Source organism: Lissotriton vulgaris, chromosome 5 (genome assembly GCF_964263255.1).
Source record: "Lissotriton vulgaris chromosome 5, aLisVul1.2, whole genome shotgun sequence".
NCBI lineage: Eukaryota > Metazoa > Chordata > Amphibia > Caudata > Salamandridae > Lissotriton > Lissotriton vulgaris.
In genome coordinates this window covers 113,605,986-113,633,400 of record NC_141693.1, presented here as the reverse complement: position 1 = coordinate 113,633,400, position 27,415 = coordinate 113,605,986, and the positions used below count along the sequence as shown (strand labels likewise).

General features: G+C 47.1%; 1 protein-coding gene across 3 annotated transcripts in view; it reads left to right on the top strand.

Moving 5' to 3' along the window:
* CARD9 (caspase recruitment domain family member 9) overlaps positions 1–27,415 on the top strand; it is a 354,115-nt gene that overhangs the window by 80,705 nt on the left and 245,995 nt on the right. For 2 of the 3 annotated variants that reach the window (XM_086921021.1, XM_086921020.1), the window contains exon 2: positions 20,210–20,436. In XM_086921021.1, the coding sequence (XP_086777147.1) occupies positions 20,220–20,436 (217 nt within the window). In that variant the 5' untranslated portion in view covers positions 20,210–20,219. Of the gene's footprint in view, positions 1–20,171; positions 20,437–27,415 lie in introns of those variants that run through there. The other variant, XM_086921019.1, reaches the window with a different exon arrangement.

Sequence of the window (27,415 nt, the reverse complement as noted above, 5' to 3'; positions counted from 1 at the left end):
GGCAGGGGTGTCCAACGTTGGTCCAGTGAGGCTGGATCTATACTAAATTTTCATGATAACTGCTAGGTAAACTTACATAAATTAGTTTGTATGAAGGAGGCCGCCTTCTCTTATTTGAGTTGAAAAGGAATATAGTTTTATGTTTAAATATCTTTATTCGGCAAATTAATCACCATAAAAGAATACATATACAATATACATTTCCAATTCTCCGGTTAAAACTATAAAAAAATACGGATAAAAGAGAAGAAATGCACCACAGTCACTAGTTTGCTACAGGCGGTTACAGCATCAGACCATAGGTCCCCCCGAGTGCAATTTCAGTAAACGGGAGCGCGTCACCCACGCACTGCCCAAGAATTTTGCCACCCCGCAAATCATGATGGAGGATGAAGAGTCAGTAGAAAGTACACGTAGTGCCTGGCTATGGCACCTCAACCCCAGTTCCCTACACACAGGTTTCAGCCAGAATTTCCGTGCCCCTTTATAAGCGGGGCAGGCAAAAAATATGTGGGCAACAGACTCCTTTGGTGCTGCACAGCCAGGGCATGAGCGCAGGGGGGCACCAGAGTTTGACCACCTCGCCGTGAAGTCATGCACCGGAAGCGTCCCATATCTCAGTTTTAGATATAGCGCTCGATCTAGAGGTTTAGTTATCAGGTCGAGGAAGGGTTCCAGTTTTCTCACCCATTTAATTAACAGAAATTGATCCGTGAGTGAGCCCCCATCCATACCCCTCAGTGCATTACTCTGTACCCAATCCCAATATAGCTTTTTGATCGCTTCCTTGGGTGGTGGCGTTTGTGACTCCCAAGCATCCCTTAGACCCAAGTTAAGAACCAGGGGCCTTATTTATGAAGGACTTGCCCCAGGTCTCTCAATTTATTCAGCCATCCTATTTTTTTCCCCGTGTCCAACAGAAGAAGATCATCCAACCCTTCAGCGTATTTTGCGAGCTCCTCAGTTCTTCTTAAACGAGTCCAGAAGAGCAACGGGCGTAGCCTTACCAGGTCCTTTAGTGCTCTTCTGCCCAAATCTAGTCTCAGGGGGATCAGTGGGGTGGAAGCGGGAAGAGCCACCACCTTCCTTAGAAAATTGTTTTCCGCTGTCGATAGATCTGAAACATTTTCGAACCCCCAGAGTTCGGAGCCATATAATGCCGCCGGAAGAATCTGACCCTCATAAATCGCCATGGCCGGGGAGACAGGTTTACTACTTGACTCACGGAGCTCCCTCAGAGTCACCCCAGATACTCTTTGGTGGCTGAGTAACATTTTGGCCAAGTGGTCCTTCCAGGTCATTCGACTATTTATCCGGACACCAAGATAGTCAAATGAATCGACCAACTCCAGAGGAGCACCATTAAGCAAGAAGTTATTTTTAAATCTTTTAGAGGGGGAGAGTGCCATCAGTTTAGTTTTCGAGGTATTGATGGATAAGCCTCTGTTGGTACAAAAGGAACTAAACCGGTTCAAGAGTTTTTGCAGGCCCACTGGGGATTTGGAGATCAATAAGGTGTCGTCGGCGAAGAGTAAAGTGGGGATTCTTTCCCCCGCCAGGGATGGGGCATCCGACTCTTCCCCTTTCAGATGGTCCACCACTCCATTCATGAATAGGGAGAAAAGGGTCGGAGCCATAACACAGCCCTGGCGTACTCCTCCCCTCACAGGGACCCTATCTGTTAACTGTCCCTGGGATCCCCATCTGACCCTCGCATAGTTCCCCTCGTGGAGCTTTACGATTAGACTCAGGAGTCCACTGGGAAATCCCATCTCTCCTAGGATCTCCCATAATTTTGCCCGGGGGACCAGGTCGAAAGCCGTCTTGAGATCTATGAAGGCCATGTATAAACTGCCTTTCTTGATGGTAACTGCCTTCCAATAGATAACAAAAAAGCGAAAGACCTGGTCCATCGTGCCTACCTTTCTTCTAAAACCCGCTTGGAGGTGGGAGAGAATACTGGCCTCCTCCATCCAATCGCCTACTCTTGAAATGATGACCCTGCCGACCACGTTCTGAATTATATCTATCAAGCTGATAGGTCTGTAGTTCGCAGGATCATCTCTTGCCCCCTTCTTGAACACAGTTACCACCTCTGCCCCCTTCCAAGAATCTGGCACCTGGTGACCCCTAGTAATCAAGTTCATAATTGTGGCGATTAACTTGGCCCAAGCCTGCGGCTCCGCAATCAACAGGTCCCCAGGGATCCCATCTTGCCCGGCCGCCTTCTTTGGGGTTAGATGTCTAATCGCCGTCACTACTTCTGTGGTCGTGAATGGGAGGTCATCCACCCCTGAGGTATCCCCAGCACCAAAACTAGCTGCTGATTGATTCATCATTACCTCCATATAGGGATGAAAAAATGATTAAACCATTGCTGACTGGTTATGTGAGCTGCTAATGGTTGCGATTTCCTCTGCCTAGTTCTGTTAATCAGATCCCAAAAAAGGTTCGGGTTCCTTCTACTCACAGCATTGGATAGGTCCTGCCAATGCTGGTCCTCCCACTCACGTTTGGCCAGTGATAGTGCTTTTAGGTAATCCTTCCTGGCCGCTCTAACCAGCAAAGGATCCCCAGAAAGCAGGGCTTTTGTCAGGTTTTTCCTTTTGCCCTTACACTGATCTGTATACCAAGGTTTATTTGAAGTGGGAGGTGTAATCGTTTTTCTGTGGCTTTTCCCTTTCGAGGTAAAAAATTGACTAACATGATCTATTGTAGCTTTATAAGCTGAGTCAAGGGAAGAGTGCGGAAACATACTAATCTGATTTTCACAGTCCCAGGCCTCCAGATCAGAGGACAGGCCCTCTACCAGAGATTTAATGGCCCCTAGGTCATCCTCCTTAAGATTAGCCTTGTCCCATTTCAGTCTGCGATTGTTGTTGTATGGGATGATCTCTTTAGATGTTTTTAAGGGGACATTCACCCTCCTGTCTTTAAAGGTACCCCAATTAAACTTACAACACAGGGGATTGTGGTCGCTATCCTGACTTGGGAGCACCTCCATGTCAATAAGGTCTGCCCAAAAACTAACATCCATTAGGATGTAGTCAATTCGGGACGGCCCAGTAAGTCTATTCAAGGTCAGTGCACCTGCCTGGTCGGATATAGTCCTGCCATTGAGGGCTCTAACTTGTGGTCCCTAGTTAGTGCATTGATTTGGATTGCCCTAGCTGACCATTTTCTAATAGGGGGCAGGGATAGGGTTGTGATGGACCATTTCGAATCTTCGTCTTCAATAACCAGGGGGTCATCTCCGAGGAGGGGTTCAAACATGCAGTTGAAGTCACCCCCCACGATGATTTTTGCTGATGAAGGGCAGTTAACTAAGGCGGAGTCCAGAGCTGTTAAAATTGAAGAGGCAGAGTCCCCAGGTGCCCCTCTGGCGTAAAAGTTGAAAAGGTCAAGCCTGCCACCCTCCACGTTTCCTCTAGAAGAGAGGTGGAGTATATCACTACACTCCGAGTTGTGGCATGTGACCACCCAGTCCAGCTCTATTTAAATCCAGACCATGAGGCCACCCGCTGGTCTACCCTTTCCTTTACTTACTGCTGGCAAAAAGTGGGTGGTATACCCCGATTTATGTAAGGGTAATAGGCTCCAGGTTTCCTGAAACAGGCAAACATCGAACCTCTCGATGAACATGTGCCACTCTGGTATATCTAACTTCCTTTTTAACCCCGCCACGTTCCAAGATAGGAGGTTTATTACCCGCCGTCCCTTGGGCACTATGGTGTATCCCCCCTTATTCACACCCTCGTTATCCGCCATGGTCATGCAGCTGCCCCCATCCTGGACCAAGGGAATAGGGTTTGCAGGACAACTAGCCATGCTGGCCATAGACCCGGCTAACATGGAAGCCTCAGTAATGTTATTAGTAGTGGCAATTTGAGCTAAAGGTGGACTAACTTGCCCTGCGTCTATACTGCCACGAAGTCGTGGGGCCTCCTCCCCAGGGAGTTCACATATCTCCCCCCCAGGCGCTGAACTTCAATCGCAATCTTCCAGCCCAGAGAGCTGCGAAAACCGATTGTAAGTGTCCAAGGAAGTGAAGGGTCTTAGATGTTCCATCCTGATGCCGTGGTTCATCGTGTGTCTATAGGGCACCGTAGACCAGGCAGAATGCTGGTCAGGCACCGGGGCAAAGTGTTGCCCATACTGGGGATAATTGTTGTTTTAGGGCAAGGTGGGGGGTGGCCTATAGGGTTGGAACTTATTTGGATATTTAGGAGGAATAGCCTCTGACCTGGGATAGAAGTGTGTTAGGGCCCGAGGGATGATGCGAGTTTCCCCATTTCCAGGTGGCCAATTTAAGATATAATCTACAGCCCGGGGGTCTCTAAAGTTGACCACCACTAGGTCCCCCTCTATATCTTTAGTTCTGCTCCCCAGCCAGTTGATCCGTCTGACATGCACTATGTCCCCATCTATATTGGGCGCTATCGGCCTATATGTCCTCAGCCAATGGATAATTTTATTTTTGAGATCAGCATATCCCTCCTTCTTATTTTCTGCTAACGGGGGGACCCCAGTCAAGACCACCACAAAGGGCACTGCTTCTGGGGGAATCTCAACTTGTGGCACCTTTTTCCGTGGTATTCTATTATAAATACCTTCCCCTTGGTCGTTTTGGTTGTTACTTGTCGAGGCCTTTGAGATTGGTTTTTTAGGGTCACCACCCAATACAATTGCTGGTGTATTTAACTGTTTGGGAGGCGGTGGGTTTTGGGAGGGAAGGTCAACTCTACCCTGGGGCTGTGTAGTTTGTTTGGCCGGCTGAGCTGGGGCAGATGAGTTTTTTGGAACGGTGGTAGAAGGGGGCCTAACCAGAGGTGTGGGATGCGCCACCCCACTCCCCTGAGTTTTAGTCAGAGTGACCATGCTAGTTATGGCGGTTTCCAGTATGGTCAGTCTAAGTTCCACCTTTTTGATGGACTCATTAATAGGTAAAAAGAGAGTTCTCAGCAAAAACTCCAAGTTCCCTATCAATGTGGGGGGTGGTGGAGTAACAGATGCTGTAGTTCCAGCATTGCTGTCAGGAACCACAGCCTGTGCAGCTGCTTCAGATGAACTATGTACCAATGGTGGTACTACTGCTGGTGTAAGCTCCTCTGTTAGGGTAGTCTTAGTTGAATTGAGGGTTTTTGCCCCTTTACCAAATTCAGTATGCGGGATTTTAGCTTTACCTGGTGCCACCCTAAGTTTCCTCCTTTTTTTACTAGGTGGTGGGCGGTGGATCTGGGCAGCAACTAAATGCTTAGATTTCTGTTTCCTAGGCTTGGATGTGACAGTGATGCGACTTGGACTAGGGGTAGGAGAAACAGTTATAATGTTATCCAAGGGCAAACAAGGTGTGGAAACAAAATCACGAAACAAAAGGGGCACGCCTTCTTGACTAGCATTATCCCCACTCAAATCTACAGAGCCTCCCTCCCGGGTCAAAACAAGCAGGGAACTATCAATGAGGGGTCTGTGTTTCATGCTCTCAACTGAGCGACGCCGCTCAGCCCTACGCTCTGCTAGGATAGAATCCTTATCACCCTCACTCTGAATCTTGGGAAAATAGTTATCCAATGACCCATTGCGTAATCTTCCTTTTTTCCCAGGGGTTTCCTCTTCTGTCGACATATTCAATGTGTGGCAGGGCACGGGCCACTGAACTGCAGGTGTTAAGGGGTAGGCCCAGCCCAGCCTACTCTGGCCTACGAGGGCCTTAGAGGGCCCGCCCTTTGCCCGGGCTTAGCCCCGGGCGTCCCGCTTAGCGGGGGTCAGCTGTTTATATTAAGGTGATGAGGTGGTTGGGGGCGGGGCAAGCAGGGAGAGCGTCCAGGTGCAGGTGATGGCAACACAGGGACTCGTGGGAAATGGAGTCCCTGTCCTTCACCTGGCGCTCGCAGCCCTGAAGGAGTGTTCCTCTCCCGCCCTCTGTTGCAGCAGATATCGCCAGCGATAATCCTTCTCCTCGGTTGGACACCCAGCAAGGGCGGGCGATGCGGGACCCGCGCAGCGGGTACCGCGAGGTGCAGCGTTGACAGGGATGAGTTTAGCAGCAAGCACGTTGCAGGGATTAGAAGGTGAGCTCCCTGGTCAGCAGATTAACCCGTTAGGCGTCTCCCAAACGTCCTGGGCAGGCGGCACCTTTAGCTCGGCGGTCGGGGGCGGGGCAAGCAGGGAGAGCGTCCAGGTGCAGGTGATGGCAACACAGGGACTCCTGGGAAATGGAGTCCCTGTCCTTCACCTGGCGCTCGCAGCCCTGAAGGAGTGTTCCTCTCCCGCCCTCTGTTGCAGCAGATATCGCCAGCGATGATCCTTCTCCTCGGTTGGACACCCAGCAAGGGCGGGCGATGATGGACCCGCGCAGCGGGTACCGCGAGGTGCAGCGTTGACAGGGATGAGTTTAGCAGCAAGCACGTTGCAGGGATTAGAAGGTGAGCTCCCTGGTCAGCAGATTAACCCGTTAGGCGTTAGGCATGGGTGTGAAATTCTGTTCCGCTCCCGGAGTATTGCCCGCTCAGCGTAGCACGCGGAGTTCTGAAAAACAGAACAGAGTTTTTTTTCTCGCTCGCTATCGTCAACATTGTTGGTTAGCGAGGAAAATCTTACTCCAGACTACCTGCCAGCGAGATTTCTCACTGGCAGGACTTCTTCAATGAGAGTGATCACAGACGGTCATTACAGCTCGCGTTGAGAAACCTTCCATTCGCTTTGAGAAAGCTGCCATTTGAGTAGAACATCTGCTCAAGCGGCAGAAAGAAGCAGCGCCCTCTTGCACTGCGCCTGTTGCCGTTCAGGCTGATCATTGCAAACTGCGTGACCTAATGCACCCCGCCACTTACAGAAACCTGCGTAGCGCAGCAGATTTTTTTGGTCACTTCCTGGAGTTCCCTGTAGTGGAACTCTGCGAACTCCGCCCAGGCCTAGTATATATCAATTGTTTGTGACCACAATTACAGGTCTATCATCCGTGGTTGTAAATTGTGACATGCTTAATAATTATTCATTAGGCAGGTGTTTTGTGACCCCTTGTGAATGTACATGTTGCAAGGCAATCACTTGGTGCCTGGATCACATTGCTAATTGCATTCCCATTCATGCTATTTTTTAGGTCTCGGACCGACGGCTGGCTTGCCAGCCGGAAGTCGGAAAATTATTGTCTTTCAGTGGGTGCTTTAAACCCGCCTCTCTCCTCTCCTCTCCTCCATTGGCTGGCTTCCTAAATGGAGGCCAGCCATTGGAGGAGAGAGGCGTCCCTCGAAAGAAGCTCCGTCTCTTTCGGATTCGGGGGCGTGTTCATGCTGTTCTTTCCACTTTTAAGCCACGCACCCGAATCCAAAATTTGCGGAGCTTTGCGGCCGCCATTTTTAACGCAGGATAACCAAGCAAGATTGCATGCGTGTGTGCAAGTGTTTCTCTTTGTGTTGTTGCACCCAGTCTTATCTCCGCCGTACTTCTGCTCTTTCTCAAGCTGCTCGGCTCCGCTGGCCTCCCCCCTTCCCTCTGCCCGCAGCCCTCCCCCGTTGCGCTCTCGCCCCCCCCACCACAAATGATTGACAAGTTCTGTCCCTCGGCCGTCTGCTATTCCTGGCCGCCGTGCTGTGAGGCGTCCAAGGCACCCTGTGTGAACCAGTGCTTTGAGAGTGGGCCTGCCGGTAGTGGGGTGCCTGGAGTTAGGGACGTGAAGCAGCACCCCCACTCCCTCTCCTTCGTGAGGCAGGTCACACATGGCGCGCAGGCAGAGCCGGGCTTTCAAACACAGGGGCCTCTCCAGCGTCTGCTCGTGTCACCGCTAATTTGGAGATTAAGTGGCTGCATTCCGCCCTCTGCTCTGTTTCAAGAGGACGCGAAGCAGGACCCGCCGGCTTGTTTCTATTTGCTTACTTTTGTTACGATCGCAGCACCCGCTCTTTAGCTTGGAACATCTTAAGCTAAAGTGCATGTGCCGCGATTGCTTTAAAAGTAAAGCAATAGAAAAAAAAGGTTTTTTTCTATTGCTTTACTTTTGAAGGTATCAGGGCACCCGCGCTTTAGCTTACGATGTTCCAAGCCAAAGCGAAGGGCCACAAAGGTCTCCCATTTGTGAGAGTTTAAGCTATCGGCATTTTAAATGACAAAGCCTTTTATTTACGTGTTTACAAAGCGTGTAAGCAGTCCCAAACTTGTGCTTTTCCTAAAAATTGGCGCCACAGGGAATGTGGTGTTCAAAAGTTTTTTGTTGATTGTTTTACACAAATGAATAAACATAAATTGCACATATATACATACATTGTTACCAAAAAGAAATTAAACACGCTACTATGATGATGGAGAACCCGACATGAAGGTGAATAAGATATCTTTGACATCATGACTCTTATATGTATACATTATCTTGCATGCCCTATGACTGGTACTTGGGAAATGAATGAGGGGCTATTAGGGCCCTGAATATATCTGAGCATAGCTGAAAATAGTTCAAAAATAAAAATAATACTAAACATTCAAAGTAAATAATAATACAGACTGTACATTGTCAGTAAACATCTACTAAGGTACTACTGCACTCTGTCCCTGCTGGGACCCCATGGGAGAAAATAGTTAGCATATGGGTATTACCCGGATATGGGCAGACGGTGAGCCTACTCCCCTTTTTGAGGGGTGTCGTTTATGGTGGTTAGTGTGATTCAAAGTATATATCAAGTCTATCCCACATATGTCTAATGGGGAATATGGAATATGGAAGGGAATCTCTGCCTCATGGTGAAATTGCTGACCCTGGGATTGTAAATCTAATCCTGGCATTGAAACTGACTAGCACATCTTGTGATTCTGCACGCGAACCAATTGAGACGCATGAACCTTTTTTGTATATACAATGCAAATATCTCGAAAAGAAAAAAACAATGTGCGGTGTGCTGCTGATTCTGGCCAAGAACATACGTCATGCCTTGCTGACCCCTGACCTGTTTTCTGAGGTCTGCTACCTAAACTCCATGATCCTGCTGCAGTAGAAATGTTTCTTCAACTTGATCCAGTGTTCCATGGGTGGCGTGTGTGCTACATCTAGGGAAAAAAGTAGTCTCTAGATCATAATTAACCCCTTCACTGCTGCCGTCGGCCATTGGCCGTCGCGAGCATTACCTGGCTGGTGCTGCGAACGTCCAACGGCCGATGCCGCCCCGCCCACTCTTTCAAACTGCGCCACTGCCGCGAAAAAACGGCCGCGGCTAACGGGTTAAATAAGTAAATAAAAATATAATTAACGCTTTCATGCAGATTTATGAAGCGTGAAGGCAAGAAAGGGAGAAGATGGGATGGCCTGAGAACACATTTTAAATTACCTTCATAAAATGTAAAAAACAAAAACAATAATCACATCTAAAACTATTAACTTAAATTCTAAATGTACGGTGATAAACCATCCTGATCATATTGGTGTTTATCTCTCACCTTACACCAGAATAATTTGACTCTGAAATATTTTTTAGACTCCTCAACCGACCCCAACCACACGCACACACACACACGCTCAGATTGCCTGACCTACAAGCCCTCACAAAGCCCAAAAAAAGAACAAGCATTTGCAATGCAAAATGTCTCCCATTTGCGAGAGTTTGAGATAATGGCATTGTAAATAATAATGATTTTATTTATGTGTCTACAAAACCTGCAAGCGGTGCTTAAAAATTGTGTATGAAATAATTGAGTTTTGGTAATAAATAAAGTTTTTAAATGTGCTCCTATTGTTTGATAAGTATGCAATGTACACTTATACATTTTTATCACAGAAGAAATTATCAGCTATGAAAAAACAATACAAAACCTCCTTCAAGGTTTAAAGACACCCTGGTGTATTTGGAAACCACCTAGGGAGTCATATATGGACCAGGGTGTCCAGTGGATCACCAGGAGGGCTGAATCCTTGTCACGCTTTCAAAATAACCACTGATTCTGTAAATGAGATACACTTAGATTCTTTGTATGTCACTTCGTCTAAAGGGGACATCCTGAAAATATAGCATGGATCCAGCCCTCTTGGATCTAGGCTGGATATCTCTGATGTAGAAAGTCCTCTAAGGAAGTTTTGTGTAAGGTACCTAGATACGTTGTGTTCATAGATACTTGGGAGAAATTAGGTGGTGTTTCTATATAGTTAATGGTTAGTGACAGAATGTTGTGTGGGGGGTTGCCTCTTTCAGATAACAAACATGGGACAGTCCCCCACAACACAACAAGATAATCTCCCTCAAGACCTAACTTCTTCTCAATGAACTTAATTCACTTGTATACAGTGAGCACCCCAACCAAATAAGTAACCCACTTAAACAAAGTCTAACAACAATAGTAAAAATATATTTATTTTATTTTATTTCTTTTATCGAAAATATTTTCATTGATTATACATATCTTTAAATACTTATTTTCATTTTCAACATAAACACTAAATACATAAATCAACACAACACAATAAATGCAACTAAATAATGAACCCAGGTAGAGAAAAACAATACAGCTTCACAACAACCATTCAAAACCTACTCACACACACCCAGACAAACCATCACATTCATAACATATCTGGGGAACACACTACAGAATAGCAACGTAGTTGGAAGGACCAAAGACAAGAACTGCAAGAATGCAGGATGATCTCAAGACAATGGTTGACGCGTTTCGGTGGCTGAGAGATGTGATGCCACCTTCATCAGGACCTGCCAGATATAGTGCCCTAACGACGGCCACTCCACCCGGGAAAGAAATACCACCATAAGGACAGTTCCAAATGTCCTGTATTTCACTACAGACTGCTATGTCTAAGTAATAAGTCTGAAGATCAGACGCTTCGTGACCAGTTGGTAAAAGCACCACTCTCAAGATCCTGAGGCAATTCAACACTGTTTCGTTGTTTTGATTTTCTAGTAGCTACTCCAAAGGGTATTACTCCTGGGAAAAGTCCTCAGAGGGAATCTATATAACAACCGTCCATCAGTGTGCAAAAATTCTCATGCGTGGGGCATCAATATTCACAAGGGAAGCCTATGTAGTGCAAGGAGCCTAGATTGCCCCCAAATCCTCCAACGCGTCGCCTGCTTCTAAGTTTGCCAGTTGTCTAAGTTTACACTTTTAGCTGTGCAGGCGACCGGCATAACTGACAGCACATGTAATCTTCACGGCGACCTCAGCAAGGAATGACGAGGCGTATAGTCCGATATAAGCTCAGGTGTTAATCCTTCACCTACCAAATGCGCGCGGTTCTTGGATATTTATATCGGACTATACGCCTCGTCATTCCTTGCTGAGGTCGCCGTGAAGATTAGATGTGCCGTTACTTATGCCGGTCGCCTGCACAGCTAAAAGTGTAAACTTAGACAACTGTCAAACTTAGAAGCAGGCGACACGGTGGAACATTTGGGGGCAACCTAGGCTCCTTGCACTACTTAGGCTTCCCTTGTGAATATTGATGCCCCATGCATGAGAATTTTTGCACACTGATGGACGGTTGTTATATAGATTCCCTCTGAGGACTTTTCCCAGGAGTAATACCCTTTGGAATAACTACTAGAAAAATCAAAACAACGAAACAGTGTTGAATTGCCTCAGGATCTTGAGAGTGGTGCTTGTTACCAACTGGTCAAGAAGCGTCTGATCTTCAGACTTATTACTTAGACATAGCAGTCTGTAGTGAAATACAGGACATATGGAACTGTCCTTGTGGTGGTATTTCTTTCCCGGGTGTAGTGGCCCTCATTAGGGCACTATATCTGGCAGACCCTGATGAAGGTGGCATCGCATCTCGAGCCACCGAAACGCGTCGACCATTGTCTTGAGACCATCCTGCATTCTTGTCTTTGGTCCTTACAACTACGTTGCTATTCTGTAGTTGTGTTCCCCAGATATGTTATGAATGTGATGGTTTGTCTGGGTGTGTGTAAGTAGGTTTTGAATGGTTGTTGTGAAGCTGTATTGTTTTTCTCTACCTGGGTTCATTATTTATTTGCATTTATTGTGTTGTGGTGATTTATGTATTTAGTATTTTTTTTTTTTTTTTAATATTTTTTTATTTTACCTTTCAAAGAACAAAGCACACATTTCAAGTAAAAAAAAAAAAATTATAGCAAAGAATAAACAAACTTTTCTCATCTTACATTTGTTCATCTAACAATATCAAAAGAAAAATCCTTAATCGAAAGAACCAGAGAAAAATGCAAGAGAGAAACCAAAGAAGAAGATAAAAAGAAACACGTATACATTTCATTGAAGGGAGCCAAACCATGGGCATATCATATTTTGGCATTTTAACAATTTACACTCTATCAACCTATTCCTGCCCTCCATTTCTCCAGTGGTCCCCAAATCTTAAGGCCCCGAATTCTCCCAGCCTTGCCTTTTCTAGCATAAATATGTTTCTCAAGATTGTATATAGCGATGAGGTTTCCTAACCATGTTTGCATGGATGGAGGGCTCTTATCTAGCCAAACTCTAGCTAACATTAATCTGAAGACAGCAGCTGCCATAAACAAAAACATTGCGTCGCCCGAATCCATTTGTGAATTTCCATCATCGACCCCCAACATAATTAAACTTACAGAAAAAGTTATCTGTATCCTTAATGTATTAACTAAGAAACGTTCAATGTCCTTAATTAATGTATGTAACTGTGGACATGTAGCAAACATATGGACAATATCAGCCTCTATGGAGTTGCATCTAGGACATGTAGTGCCCTCTAAACCCCCCCACTTGGCAATTCTAGCTGGAGTATAATACAATGAAAACAAGGTTTTATAATGTTGGGATTGCAAGGGGGCAGAACAAAGCATGGTCCGACCTAGCTCTAGGGATTCGTTAAAAACTTCCGCGTTAACCTCTATCCTCTCCTCCCATTTAGCCCTATGTTTATCTAAATCATCTGGTCTATCTTTTGCCAAGGCAGCATATATTAACCTAATGGAGTATTCCTCTCCCGCAATTATCCCTTCCATCAACTCATAAGGTTGAAACCCCAATGGCCCCCCTTGCTTGTTTCTTAAAAAGCTCCTTATCTGAAGATATTTAAAAAAATCTCTTCTATTTATGCTATATATGTTCACCAAATCCTCAAATTGTACCATAATCTCAGAGTTCATCAGATCCCCAATTTGATGTATCCCTTTAACTTCCCAGCCAGCCATTATACGATCAGAAAAAATATCTTCAGGGAAGGATTTATTTTTATAAACTTTGGTGTATCTATTAAACCTACCCATACCCGTTTTCTTCAAAAACATACTCCATACTTTGAGTGCCGCCCTAAGTGTCTTATACGTCTGTCTTCTAAGCTGACCCAAATCAGTGAAATAGAGAAAGCAATTCTCGGTGTTCTCTCCTAGTACCGCTGTGTAAGCTTCCACAGACATATTGATAGACTTTGATGACCCTCCTCCTCCCCCTATCAATCCCTGGATATACTGGAGAGCCGAGGCCAGATAGTACATCCTAAAGTCTGGTGCGCCCCAGCCCCCTCTATCCCTTGGCAACGTAATAAATTTATAAGCCCTACGAGTTTTTCCTTGGGCCCATATAAATCTATTAACTACATTCTCCAACATACTAAACCATTTATTCTCAAAAATTAAAGGTATTGACCTAAACAAATACAAAAATTTGGGTAAAACCATCATTTTTAACACATTCGTGCAGCCAACCAGTGAAAGGTGCAGATTGTTTATCCTTTCCAAATCACTTTTTACCTTCCCGATCAAAGGCTTGATATTGCACTCGACTACCTCCTCCAGATTTGCAGAAATATCAATCCCTAAGTATGTTGCACTGCTGACCACCCTAGTATCCTGGCTAACTGCAAACCTGTTCAAGATTATTTGGGTCTTTGTTTTGTTTAGACTGTAGCCTGAGACCAGCCCAAATTCCTGTGCCTCTGCCTCTATACCTATCATAGCCATATCTGGGTTGGGAGTCAGTATAGCAACATCATCCGCATAAGCGAGGGTTTTCACGATACTGCCATTTATTGTCATAGTCTGAATCCCAGGGTTTCTCTCTAATTTACGAAGTAGTGGCTCTATATACAAAGCAAAAAGTAGTGGAGAAGACGGACAGCCCTGTCTGGTCCCTCTTTGTATATGTACTAGGTCTGAATGCCCTCCGTTTACTCTTATTTTTGCGACCGGATTTCTATATAGAGCCTGTATTGCCTGTATAAACCCTGGCCCAATACCACACCACTTCATGACCTCCCATAGATAATCCCAGGCGACCCTATCAAATGCCTTCTCGGCGTCTAAGAAGAGAGCAGAAATAGGGTCGCCTGCCACTTCTGCCGCATCAAACATAGTGATGACAGTCCTGATATGCTGTGTAGTACCCCTCCCGGGTAAAAAACCATGCTGCGCTGGGCTCACCAGATGTTCTATACTCCCTGCAAGTCTTTTTGCCAACATCTTCGAGTATACCTTCACATCTGAATTCATTAGGGTAATTGGCCTGTAGGATCCAGGGAGAGTTAGGGGCTTCCCTTTTTTAGCGATAACAATTATATCCGCCCCTCCCCATGAGTCTGGTGCCTGCCCCCCCTGTTGTACATACAGCATAACCTCAAACATATATACCAACAATCCCTCTCTAAATACCTTGTAAAATTCAATCGGGATTTGATCAGGTCCCGATGCCTTACCTGAGGGTAAAGTACTTAGTGCATCGTTGAATTCCTCTAGCCCCAGGGTAGATTCTAAAATTTCCCTTTCCTCTACTGTAAGAGGTGTTGCGACTAGATCCTTAAAGTAATTATTAATGTCCACTACTCCCCCTGATCTTTCCTGTGTATATAGTTTTTCATAGAAACCTCTGAAGACATCCCTTATCTTGTCCGGATCTGTAACAATATTATCCAATGGGTCTAATATTTCCTTTATCTCTGCAGCTGCCCTCTGTTGTCTGACCTTGACAGCTAGTATATGCCCTACTTTTTCACTGCACTCATACGCCTCTCCTTTTTTAGCCATATATTTTTCAGCCAACCTTCTGGACATACTTTCTACCGCTTCTGCCTTCAATACAACCAAGTTTAATAATACCTGCTCCAGGTTAGCTTTAGATTCTAAGGCGGCTGCTAGTTTCCCTTCCTCTATATACAGCTTCTGTCGGATAGCCTCATTCCTCAATCTCTCCTTCTTCCGTCTTGCCGCTACATAAGACAGGGTTTCTCCTCTCACCCCTGCTTTGAAACAATCCCATGTCTGTCCTATAGAGGCGGTGCCATGGTTGATCTCCCAAAAAAACCTAATCCATCCCTCCATATGCTTCCTATATTCTGCATCCTGAAGGAGGGCCCTCTCAAAAGTCCATGTTGATCTTTTTGGGGTCACTTGCGGCAACTTAATTGTTAAAATAAGTGGGCTATGATCAGAGATAATCCTTGGTTGTTTTTCAATCAATGTCTCCTTAACCAAAGATTTTGAGACTAGGAAGTAATCTAATCTTACCAAGACCTGATGAGGTGCTGAGTAAAAAGTGCTACTATCTGCCACTGGATGTTGCATCAGCCATGGATCCGCCAAAAGATTATTATACACCATATTAGTGATGGCCCTGTTTACCTTCTTCTTCCTGCCACTATATATCCCTCCTATACCCATAAACGAGCTTATAGGGTCATGTAGGTTAAAATCACCACAGCAAACGACGGGTTCGGGCCATTGTGCTAGTTCCATATCTATAAATTGCCATATTTCCGGATCATCCTCAGTGGAGCCATATACAGTCACCAATGTTAGCCTGAAGTTTTTAAAACATAATTCAGCTATGACCCATCTCCCCCATTTGTCCTCCTTCTTTCTTTTTACCGACACCTCCCTTCTTTTCCCAAGAATTGCAACTCCTCTTGTCCTAGTCCCTTGCCTGCTAGCTGCAAGAACATCAAAACCCAATTGATTCATCAGATATATCTGTTTCTCCTCAATATGCGTTTCTTGTAGACATATCAGATCTACTTGTAAAATTCTAATAAATGCTGCTACATTTGCCCTTTTCCTAGGATCATTTAGTCCACACACATTTATGGAAACTACTTTACATGTCATTGCCCTTATTTAGTGAAGGCCCTTCCTTGTGTCCCAAATACATCTTTAAATTCTTCTCCCCCCATTCCCACCATTCTTCTCCCTTCTCTACGTGCAAAAATACATAGAACGAACTGCAAATGCAATAAATGTGTGCTAAAGAACATGGCCAACCAATACATCTAACAAGTTTTTCTGCCCCTCCCCCCCCTCCCTTCCTATTCCCTCCCTCCCCCCCTCCCTACAGGCAAATAGGTCAGCAATGACCTATGTGTGGTCGCTTCCTGGGTGCGTTAGTCGCGCCCCTCTCCCATCTTTTTCCATACATCTCTTTTACTGCAAATCAAACTTTGTTCAGACAGGACCCTGCTTTTTCTTCTCCTTTCCTAGCTCTTGAATAAACTCCTGAGCCTGAATCTCCGACATGAACATCTTGACTCTACCCCTTGTGATCACCTTTAATCTAGCGGGGAACAGTAAATATGCCTCAGACCCCAAGGCCTGAAACTGCGGTATCATTTTCCTCAGCCTCCACCTCCTCTCAACCGTCACATGACAAAAATCAGGTCGGGTGAAGAAGGTGACACCCTCTACAGTTTTTTTACTATTTGGTGTGGCTTTCTGGATAATTTCCTCCCGAAGCAAAAAGTTCCCAACATATACCAATAATGCTCTGGGGAGCGGTGTATTAGAGCCCCCTTCAGCTCCATACGTTTTACGTTGGGCAAAGGGGAACCTATGTGCTCTCTGGATCTCTACCTCCCACTGCCACTGGGATTCAGGAAATACCCCTTTTAGTAGTTTTATCACAAACCCCCTAGGGTCCTGACCTTCAAGCCCTTCTGCCACCCCCAAAATGCGAATGTTATTGCGTCTTTGACGATTTTCAAAATCCTCCATCTTCCAAAGGAAATCATCCGCCTTCTTTTCCTGCTGTGTTTTAAAGTCACTGAAGCTACGGAAGTCGTCCTCTATTTTGCCTGTTCTTTCCTCTACTTCAGCTACTCTCCCCGCCAATCCTTCATACAATTTGTTTGTTTTCCGGAGCGTACTTTGAATCTTCTTAAAGTCTTGTCTTGTTTTACGGCTTGTGGATCTTGCTTCAGCCTGCATTTGTTTCAACATACCAACAACCGTTCCCAATGCCTCATCTCGCCTTGAGCCTGTTTCTTGTTCTTCCTGGTATGTCTGCGAGGTTGCCGAGTAATCCCAATCTAGTTTTCTGTCCGTACCTCTTGTGGGCGTTCTTTCATGTCTATAGTGCCTCAGCTGCCTCTTCTTTTGTGTAGTCTCTTTACCTATGTCTGTTCCTGAGGAAGTAGAGGCAGACCATGAACCCTCCTCCTCCTCCTCCTCCTCAACTTCCTCATCATCTTCATCCTCCTCCTCCTTTTCTCCCTCATCTTCTGTAATCTCCCCTTCTTGTCTCCCAGAATCAGAGTCTTCATTAACTGAGTAAAAAAGATCTCCCTCCAGTGAACATACATCTTCCTTTTCCCTGGGGTAGGCAGCCTCTGCCTTCTCAGCCATCAAGTTAACCGAACTTCCCCATGTAGGGTTAGGGGTTTTAGCCTGTATTTCAGCCTCCACCTGCATGATTGCCTTTAGCATGTCAGAATTTTCATTTTCGTTTTTATTCTCATTTTCTATGCCTTTTCCACTTTCCTTTGCGTCCCCCCTTGACTCCCCCTTACCAGCTCCTGTCTCTCCATTCGGCATGCCGCCTTGTTCCAACGCCAGTACCCCAGCAGCCCCTTCTCTTGTCTCCTGCTTCTTATCGTGCTTTAGTGCAGCCCTCTGTCCCACATTCTCCGAGGGTGTATCCAGCAAACCATTTCCAGCATTCTGCTCGAGAATGCAGTCTGCCGAGTGGGGTTGCCTAGCAACTGCTGATCCAGCGTCTGCCACGCTTCCAGCTCCAGTCTTCGCCTCTCCTGCTGCGTCCTCGAGGACGTTCCGCTGGTTGTCAGCCTCCGCATCAGCCTTGTCTCCCGCTGTGATTGCAGCCCCTGAACTGGCTGGCCTCGTGAAAGTTTCTGGTAAGGTGGGCTGTCTAAGGGGGGTTCCTTTACATTTCCCGCTTGGTTGCTTCTCACTCGCGTTAGCTCGGCTTTTTTACCGTAGCGCTCTCCTCGGCGCTCATTTTCCCTTTAAGCTCCAACTTTTTCTTTACCGAGGGGATCGCTGCTTTCCTTATGGCGCCTGGGTTCTTTGCTGCCATCGGTGCCTTCTGTGCTGTGATTCCCTCCGCTACCTTTGATTTATCGGACTTAGCGGACCTTGTAGGCATTGCTGTTGATCTCTGCATACAGCTCACCTCCCGGCCTCCAAATATTGAACGGTTCTTTACTTGCAACAGTAGCCTGGTTGTAAGCGTTCTCAGGTTAGCAAAGAATCTTCCGAAATCGACAAGCAAATTGACGGCTGGTTGCATAAAACTGTAGTTTACACGATCTCCGGTTGTAGCCAGTTCAGTGTCATTATCGATAGCCATTCGCAGGTCCTGGTACCATTATTATCACTCCAGCTCTGTCATAGTGTAGCCGTCAGACGGGAGAGAGGTTGGGTGCGACTACTCACAGCACCCCACCCGCGGCCATCTTGCCTCCATCCCTATTTAGTATTGATGTTGAAAATGAAAATTAGTATTTAAAAAATATGTATAATCAATGAAAATATTTTTGATAAAAGAAATTAAATAAAAGAAATATATTCTTACTATTGTTGTTAGACTTTGTGTAAGTGGGTTACTTATTTGGTTGGGGTGCTCACTGTATACAGGTGGATTAAATCCATTGAGAAGAATTTAGGTCTTGAGGGAGATTATCTTGTTGTGTTTGTATACTTCTCTTCCCCTCTTCTCCTTGACTGTCAATTTGTCTTTCAGAGGGGGTCCCCCTTTTTTCTGCATTAACAGTCCCCCACAACTTCAGGAAAGTACAAAGATCCTTGATCCGCGCAACCTGTCTCACTGTCAGCTGTGTTCCACAATTTGCACTAGTGTGAGACGGATCTTGTGGCAAATCATGATGGACCTGTTTAGAAGTAATGTATCAGCTTTAAGTACCATTTCTAAAGTCTGCAATCTTTATAGCGCATTCTATGTATTTATGTTGTTACCACCCCTCAGTGGCACACTCCCCAAACACCCGTGGTGGCCTTTCACTCACTCGTCATTAGGATGGATGAAAAACACCTGTGTGGGATTCTTAGGGTAAGGGGAAGAGCTGCAGAGATGTACGGCTTTTAGGATTTCAGTGGTACACTCTTTAGTTTGTGCCAGTGGCTACAGGTGGTGGGTACAGCCCAGGTACTCATTTTTGGGGATTGGTCCAATTTTTTTTAGCATGGACTTTGACCCAGAGCAACAGAGAAAGGCAGAATCAAAGAACAAAGAAGAGCCGATAAGAAAGATAAGAAACCCATGACCGATAGGGGAATGAGGGGTGATCGAGATAAAGACAGGAAGTATAGCGTGCTGGAAGCAAGTGGCTAGAGGTGAGTCAAGACTTGGCAGACTTTGTATTCACCAGTGACACCAGCAGCACCGGCTCCCAAGAAATACTTTGGGTCCTTGCACTTTATTTTTACTAGCTAAGCGGAGGCGCTGTCTAAAATTCAATATAAAACTGCCAAGTTTCCCAGGACCACGCTCCAGTCTATGTTTTATGTTTGAATTCTAGGACTTGCAGTCTTGTTAATTATAAATCAGGACTACAAGTCCCAGAATTCAAAGGAAACATCTGGACTGGAGCATCATATCACGCATGGACCTCGAAACTTGGCACCTATGTTCAATATCATATGATTGTTTTTATAACTTTTTTTATCTTTGATGAAATTTTAGCTATTTTTTGTAAGATTTTAATTATTCAAACAAAATAAATAAACTTGAACTTGAATATCGGTAATCAGATAATGTTTCGGGAGCTACATAAGCGTGGCCGTCAATCCCCCAAGGACTTGAGGTTAATTGGGCTGGGCGTGATTTCAATAACTATTATTGCGGGAAAGCATTAGCCTTGTTTACATCTGACTTCCCTGAGAACGTGTTTCCACGCCTCTGGAATAGGGCCTCCCGGTGGTGACGCGGGTTGGCATCCGAGGCAGGCTCCGACCTGCCACAGGTAGTGCTCGCAGCCCCGGCGCGCAGTAACCATGTCTGGCGATGTCGTTCTCAGGCGCAAGACCATGGACCAGCCGGCCCCTGACCCCGCCGCCATGTCGGACCCGGAAGACGCCGACAACGAGTGCTGGAACGCACTGGAGGCCCACCGCGTCAAGCTGATCGCCGTCATCGAGCCCACGCGCATCACCCCCTACCTGCGCCAGTGCCGCGTGCTGAACCGCGACGACGAGGAGCAGGTCTTCAATGACCCCAGCCTGGTCATCCGCCGGCGCAAAGTGGGTGAGTGCGGCCCAGGAACTCTCTCCAGACTCAAGAGTTCATAAAATGAGCATGTATTTGATATATAACGCCTAATAATAGAGTTCATGTTTATAAGCGCTAAATGTATTGTCTATTATTATTTTCCTCATGTAATGGTACTGCTTTGTTGATCTGGGAAGGCTGAGTTACATCTCCATGTCACCGAATATCCGCAGCTTAATCGACCGCGCCCTGCTGGCATTGATTGTTATACCGGAGTGTCTCATGGCTCACGGCCTTGTATTTGATGCGTAAAATCCTGTACAGTAACATTCATTGTTTAAAGTGGACGTGTGAGGTTGCCAGACCACTTGTCATCAGGGGCAGCGTTTAACAATCTCATGCATTGTGGGAGTTGCAGTTTTGGTTCATTTCAACTGAACCAATTAGACTAACTAACACACTTTAGGTACAATGACTTGTGCATGAGTAGCCATGTATATGGTGCTCATGGGGGTAACAGCATGCAAAATGTGGCTTTACTAGGAACTTTGTAGCTGGGTTTATAAATGTCATATTTTTATGTTAGTACAAATGCAAACCAGGACAAGAGTGAGGCACCTTAGCAAGTGGCGGAATGCTTTTTACATGTGAGTTATTCTACAAATGTCAACTACTTTGCACCGCCAATTCATAAGCAGGATGAAATTCACCTGTAATTTTTAAACTTCTTTGAGAATGATGTGTATTGCTGGCTGATAAACTCACTTTTGAAGTGGAGCTGTCTTTACGTTGTAACATTAGTCTGACTTTATTATCAAAATAATTGAAGCTAAAAGTGTGCTACCCAGACTTGACATGCCCACAGCTGCACCTCTATCACAAGGTCATCTTTTCTCGTCTGGTAACTAGGGTGTATGTGCCTATTTATTCTACTCATAACATTTGAGAGTTTTAGAACGTAAGTGTCCTTGGAAGACGTCTTGGCGTTAGAGCAAGATACGCATCACCTGTGGTAGATTGGCATTAGGTACCCCTCAAGCTGAAGTACCCAGAAAACATCCCCTCTGTGCCATGCTGTAGCTACAGACCGTGTAAAACGTGCCAGTTGATATGTGCATGTTATAGGATGGCAGGCATGCATCATTTAAAGTAACGTTGGCGATAGAGTGAACTCTGATTTTTCTGCTTGCAATCCTTGACTTTACTTATTGTGTATTACAACATGTCCATTATTATTCTCACATAGTGTACTTGTGCTTAGTCTGTTATGAAATCCCTACAGTGGGAGGAGGTTGGGCAATAATGCTTCTGTGTTGACAACATTACTTAAAATATTAATATAACCTGCTGCAGAGGGTTGAATCATTGGTTAAAGGCACCTCTCAGAGTTGTAGGGCTTTGAGCGCCCATAGACGAAGGGCTACAATTCTGTTAGAACACCCATTTCACTAACTGAGGGCCAGGCGTTCTAAATTCAGCATGGGGAAACAGACCAAGAAAGATTTGAATGATGGAGCAGAGGGGCAATAACGGCTATTATCACCCTATACCCCACCATTGCATAAGCAGAGCTCACAATATGCCAATGGTTCACTAAATATAATATTACAAAACATATTCAAATATTAAACTATTATTGTAGAGTCATCCATCCAGAAGGTGGAACAAATATAAATTGTGCCCATAGCTGGTGCATAAACTGGTATTGGCTGATTGGCCAACTTCTTTCATAGGCCTATTTTGTTCGTGGTGATAGTATTTTCTGTTTTGTGGTTTTCATGGAAAATGCATAATTTGCTCAATGAACTGAAAAGGAAATACCTGAATAAAGCCATAGAACACTCTACATTTTTGTACTCTGTTGTGTGCTAAAATTTGCTTAAGTTTTTTTAGCTAATAAGTAAACAGACACATTTCTCCCCAATCATAGAGGCATCAGTGGATGCAACTTGATAGTGACGTTTTTGAAGCTATTGATTTTTATTAACTATTTAATTTATCCATCAGAGGAAGGGCCAGGGCCTTTCTCGGGAGCTACTATTGATCATGTAAAGAGACATGTTGGGGGCGGGCAGTACCCAATACAGGATCCAGGAGAATGGTGGAAAATGTCTAATATCGATTGGATCACCTATGCTTAAATGTATTACCCTCCATTCCTCAAACTGCTGTGCTTTATATTGAAAAAGGAAATAAAACATTAAAAAAAACTCATTTAGTAAATTTTCAAGGACATCATATTGCTGTGAGATTAACAAAAACAAGGATTTAAAAGAGTGAGGTCATCGTATAATAAAAGAAGTCTCTGAGAAACAACGATGAAAAACCACTCGATTCTCAAACTAACTCCCATACGAGACATAAACATGAGCTTTGCCTTGTTACTGCGACAGAGATATGATATTCAATAACAGACGGGAGGAAAATTGCACCAAACTAATGTTTTGCAATAGAACAACTTGATTCCACATTAGTTTTGCTCGGCTTGTGTTATAAGAAAAGGAGAAAATACACGTTTCACACAATTTGAAGTCCAAAAGTTGGGGCAAATTGTGAGGCTAAATATTTTTTCAATTTTGAATGTTTGAAGGTTTTTATAGCTTCTTTGCATGAGTAATTAAAATCATTGCAAGACATACATTCATAATACAGTATAAAAAAGAAGCCACAGCAAATTCAGTTATATTAAATAAATAGCAGTGTGGCTATAGTTAAGTTATAGAAACCTAAACTAAAGCATTTATTGGAGCAACCCAGATTTATCAATAACATATGAGTGTTCATTGCCAACAAGTAAAATACATGTAGATATCAGTAATGCACCCAACGGCAGGCTGTTGGTCATAACGCAGGGCGATCGGTAATAAGTCCCTTATGAATTCATGGTCTAATTAATTCCATCAAAATTATGTTAAGTGCCAACATCTCACCTCTCAAGTAGTTACAATGCAGATGCTTACCTATTTAAGGCCTGCACTACAGGCCAGTGGTATGAGACCTAATGTGTGCAAAGGTTGTGCAAATACTCTGCAAGGGGAAAACATAGTTCCTCAAAGAGACAAAAGTCCCACAAGTAATTCAGTGCATGCAGTAATATGGCCCAAAAGGTGGCTGTGCAAATTAGCAGCAAGGAGGAAATCCCTCATGGTATTTAGGGTCAGTGCAATTGCCATCAAGGTCTATTAATGACTTCCAATGCCAAAAGTAAAGTAGGAGAGACAGCGTGACTGTGATCAGCCCTCTAGTACGATGTGTGGATATACAAACATCCATGGGGGTAACCAAGCACAACTCTCACAAAACCTCTATGGTGAGGCTCTAAATGAACTTCTCTTTAGATACAATCTGGAGTTTTTGGAACTGTTGGACTTGGCCCCTTTTCCCACAATTTTTTCGCTTTTCGCCCCTCTAATTTAAGGATGTCTCCCTCATGGTAAGGGTTACTGTATAGGCCATGTGAGGTATGAGATGCCCGTTGTAATGTGATATTGTCACGCCATGGTGTGTGCACTTGTGAACCACCTGTCATGAAAATGTACCCTGATGAAATGCTGTATTTGAAATGGCTGCCAAGGCTATGTGTTGTGCCACCTGACTGCAGTGGGTTAGCGGTCTAGACTTTAGGTACCCAGCCACCACAGCATTTGGAGGGAAAGCCTGGCACCCAGGGTGCTCTACTCCTCCCCCTGAGCCAGTTTGCCAGAGAATTCCAGAAGCTGCTGGAACTGTCTGGTTGAGGGGGTTATAAATAAGGGGGATGTGCCACCATGTGCTGAGACAGAGCTGGGACAGGGGATTCCGCCATTTGGGCCTGTGTGCTGGACCCTGCACCCATCCATCACCCCTCTACTGTCCCCAGGGCTAGTGGAAGCCCCACTTCAGGAGTTCAGGCTGCTGTTCAGGAGGAGGGCCACGCTGCAGTGGAGGATGGTGTCAGCCTACCGCCCTGTTTTGATGAAGCCCCCATTGACTGTTGACCTGGCCCAGTAGTGCCTACTGCTCTATCCCCCGGGCCCTTGAAGAGGGAGGGCCCCGGTAGGTCCCTGAAGCTGCGGGACTCTGCGCCACGCACGCGCTGTGCCCAGAAGTGCCTGGAAGGGAAGGAGCGCCTTGGACTGGATCCCCCCCACCACCCAGGAGGTGAGAAGAGTTACCCTGGGGCTTGCTGCTGGGACCGTCCGCCCCCTTGCGCTGTGTGCCTGCTAATCGCTATACTGCCTGGGACTGCAAGGAGCGCTGTGCCTGCTGAGCATTGTAATTCCCAAGTGCTGATCTGTTGAAGGCTGTTGCTGCCGGGTGCCCCAAGGTCATGCTGGGCCCTGCCCGAAAAGCACCTTGATCAATAGGCGCTATCCTGCCTTGAACTGTTATTGGGGAGCGCTGCGCAGCTGGAAAAGGCTGCTCCTGTGCCCCTGGACCAAGCTTCCTGAGCGCTGTGCGGGACTTGCCTGTACGACCCCAGCGCTGTGACCCCCGAGGCGCTATAATCATCAAGCGCCATCCTGCCTTCAATCGCGTTGGTGTGCCTGTGAAGCGCACTGTGCAACTCGCCGCCGCCGCCCAGGTCGACTCGGTGTGCTGAGCCCCGGAGCGTCTCCACTCTCCCTGCGCCATTGTCCGTCACCGCGTGAGAGGAGTGCCGCTGCTGTCCCGGGGGCCTCTGAGGGGTTCGTGGCCCTGCCATCGCTGCCGCGACCTTGGCGCTACCCCTGCGTGGGCCCTGCTGCAGCCCGTACCTTTGCGGCGGCCCCCGAAGGCAGGAGAGGGCCGCCGCGACTCCGTGCTAGGCCCTGTGAGGCCGACCCCCACCATCACGTGACGGGGGCGTCGGCCGCGTCACCGGTCACGCCCCCGCCAAACGCCGCGCAGCCACTGGCCTGGGCTGATGCGCCTCCGGAGGCTGCTAGGGCATTGGCCGCTGAGGGCGAGCGCCTCCTGATTGGTTCCCGGGCCGCGAGAGCTACGGAAGGCCCAGGCCCAGCATCCATCACCGCTGGAGGGGGCTCGGAGGAGCCCGTGAGCCCCCTGACCTGCCACAGCCCTAGAAGAGGGCCCCAGAGGAGCTAGACCGTCGAAGTACCAGGTAAACCCTGGGGCAGGAGGGCGGCAAGCTCGAGTGGATGCAGGGCCTCCAGGGATCCAGGAGGAGGCCCCATGATCGCCCCTCCCCCGGGAGAACTATAACTTGGCCCTAGTTGCATCCCAGCCCCCCCTGAACTGGGCCGGAACAATGTCGGAACATTTGGAGACTGCCAATGGGGTTGAGTTGATGGTTTATGCCCCATGTTAGAGGTGTGGAAGCTAATGGGATGCCCACCGGGTTATGGTTGTGGATAACGCTTTTACGCTTAGTGGTTTATGCTGTGTCTGATCCCTGCAATGTTGCCTTTGCTTTACAGGAGTGGCTTACTTATGTTCCACCAATGACCAGCTGCCAGATGGTGTAGTAGGCTCCTGTGTTCAGCCTATAGGATGGTGCCCATTTTAAAGGTGATATGTGCTGGTCTAGTGATTACACTGATGTACCTAATGTGTTATGCGCCTATTGTTCCTTTTTGCAGGAGGTGCTAGTGAGTTCATGCCCGATGTATTCTTTCATCCTGATGTTCTATATCATCTTTATGTGCAGTGTTCCCTGCCTCATGATTTAGGCCTATGAGGGGGGTGTGGCTTGGGCGCCGATGGCGATGGTCGCCTGAGAGCTCGGCTCCGGGACTAAGCCCGGGATTATCCTGAAAATCGGAGGCTGCGAGGCACCCCAGACCCCGCATTCTGCTGAGCGTACCGACGGAAACCTGCCGGGGCCCCTGATGGAGCTCGGACGAGGGTTGCTCCGGAGTTAAACCGAAGTTTGCGGAGTTGCGGAGTGCGACCCAACATGGCGCCCGGACTCCTTTGTCCCCCTGTTCGGAACTACTGAGTGGAAGAGGTGCCGCGGGTGGCGACTGGCGCCTGGCTTCACCATCCCCGGCTGTTCTGGGCATTGGACATTTACTGGATTGGACCTTTTTGCAACGGATTTGCACTCGGTTGGATGGCCGGGCGGGTGCCCACGCAGTGGAGGGCACCGGGAGCGGACGCCCTGTGATCAAAGCGGTGGCCCGCCTCGCGACTTCGCAGCCAGCTACGTCTTCCTGGCCAGGCCACCTACATGGGAGGCGCGACACTCTGGCGCCACAGCTCATCCGAGGGGGTTGGTGGCCCTCACCCCGGGGCTATAGTGGGTGAACGGTTCTGCCCGACTCGGCGGCGACTGTCTCCGCCCCCTCGTCGGTGCCCTCGGACGCCGTGGAGGTGGCGGGAGCCGAAGCGGCGGAGTCTCCACAGGCTCTGGAGAAGGAGGTCGCCCATACCCGAATTGAGGACAAGCACCCGGGAAGGTCGTGGTCGACACCTGCACACGGAGGCGCCTACTCCGGGACCCCCACGGAGTGCCCCTGGAGGCATGGGGAAACCTAGAGGAGCCAAGGGATCCACCCAGACCGCCTCGGACTCTGAAGCCCAGGACAAAGAGGAGCATGGGGACCCAAAAAGTTCTGGTGGCGCGCTGATGCAGCAACAGTTCGACCGTGTCCTAGAGGCGATTGAGACTACGAGATCAGCCCTCCAACAGGACATTGCTCAGGTGGCGACGAGCCTGGGCCTCCTCAGGGCGGACCATGGCAAACTTTCAGATCGGGTCAAGGAGGTGGAGGGCACGGTGAAGACCTTAGAGCCGGCGCAGCGGACCTTGGCTGCGACGATGAAGGACGCCCTGTCCCGAATTGAGACCCTGGAACGAAGGGCGGAGGATGCGGAAGGCCGCAACAGGAGGAACAACATCCGAGTGGTGGGCCTGCCGGAAAAGATCGAGGATGGCGACATGGTGCGATACTTGGAGACCTGGCTCCGAGACACGGTGGTCCCGGAGGGACTGTCCTCCTTCTACACTTTGGAACGGGCCCACAGAGTCCCAGCACGGCCCCCACAGCAGGGACGCACCCCGAGGCCGGTGGTGGCGCGGTTGCTGCATTTT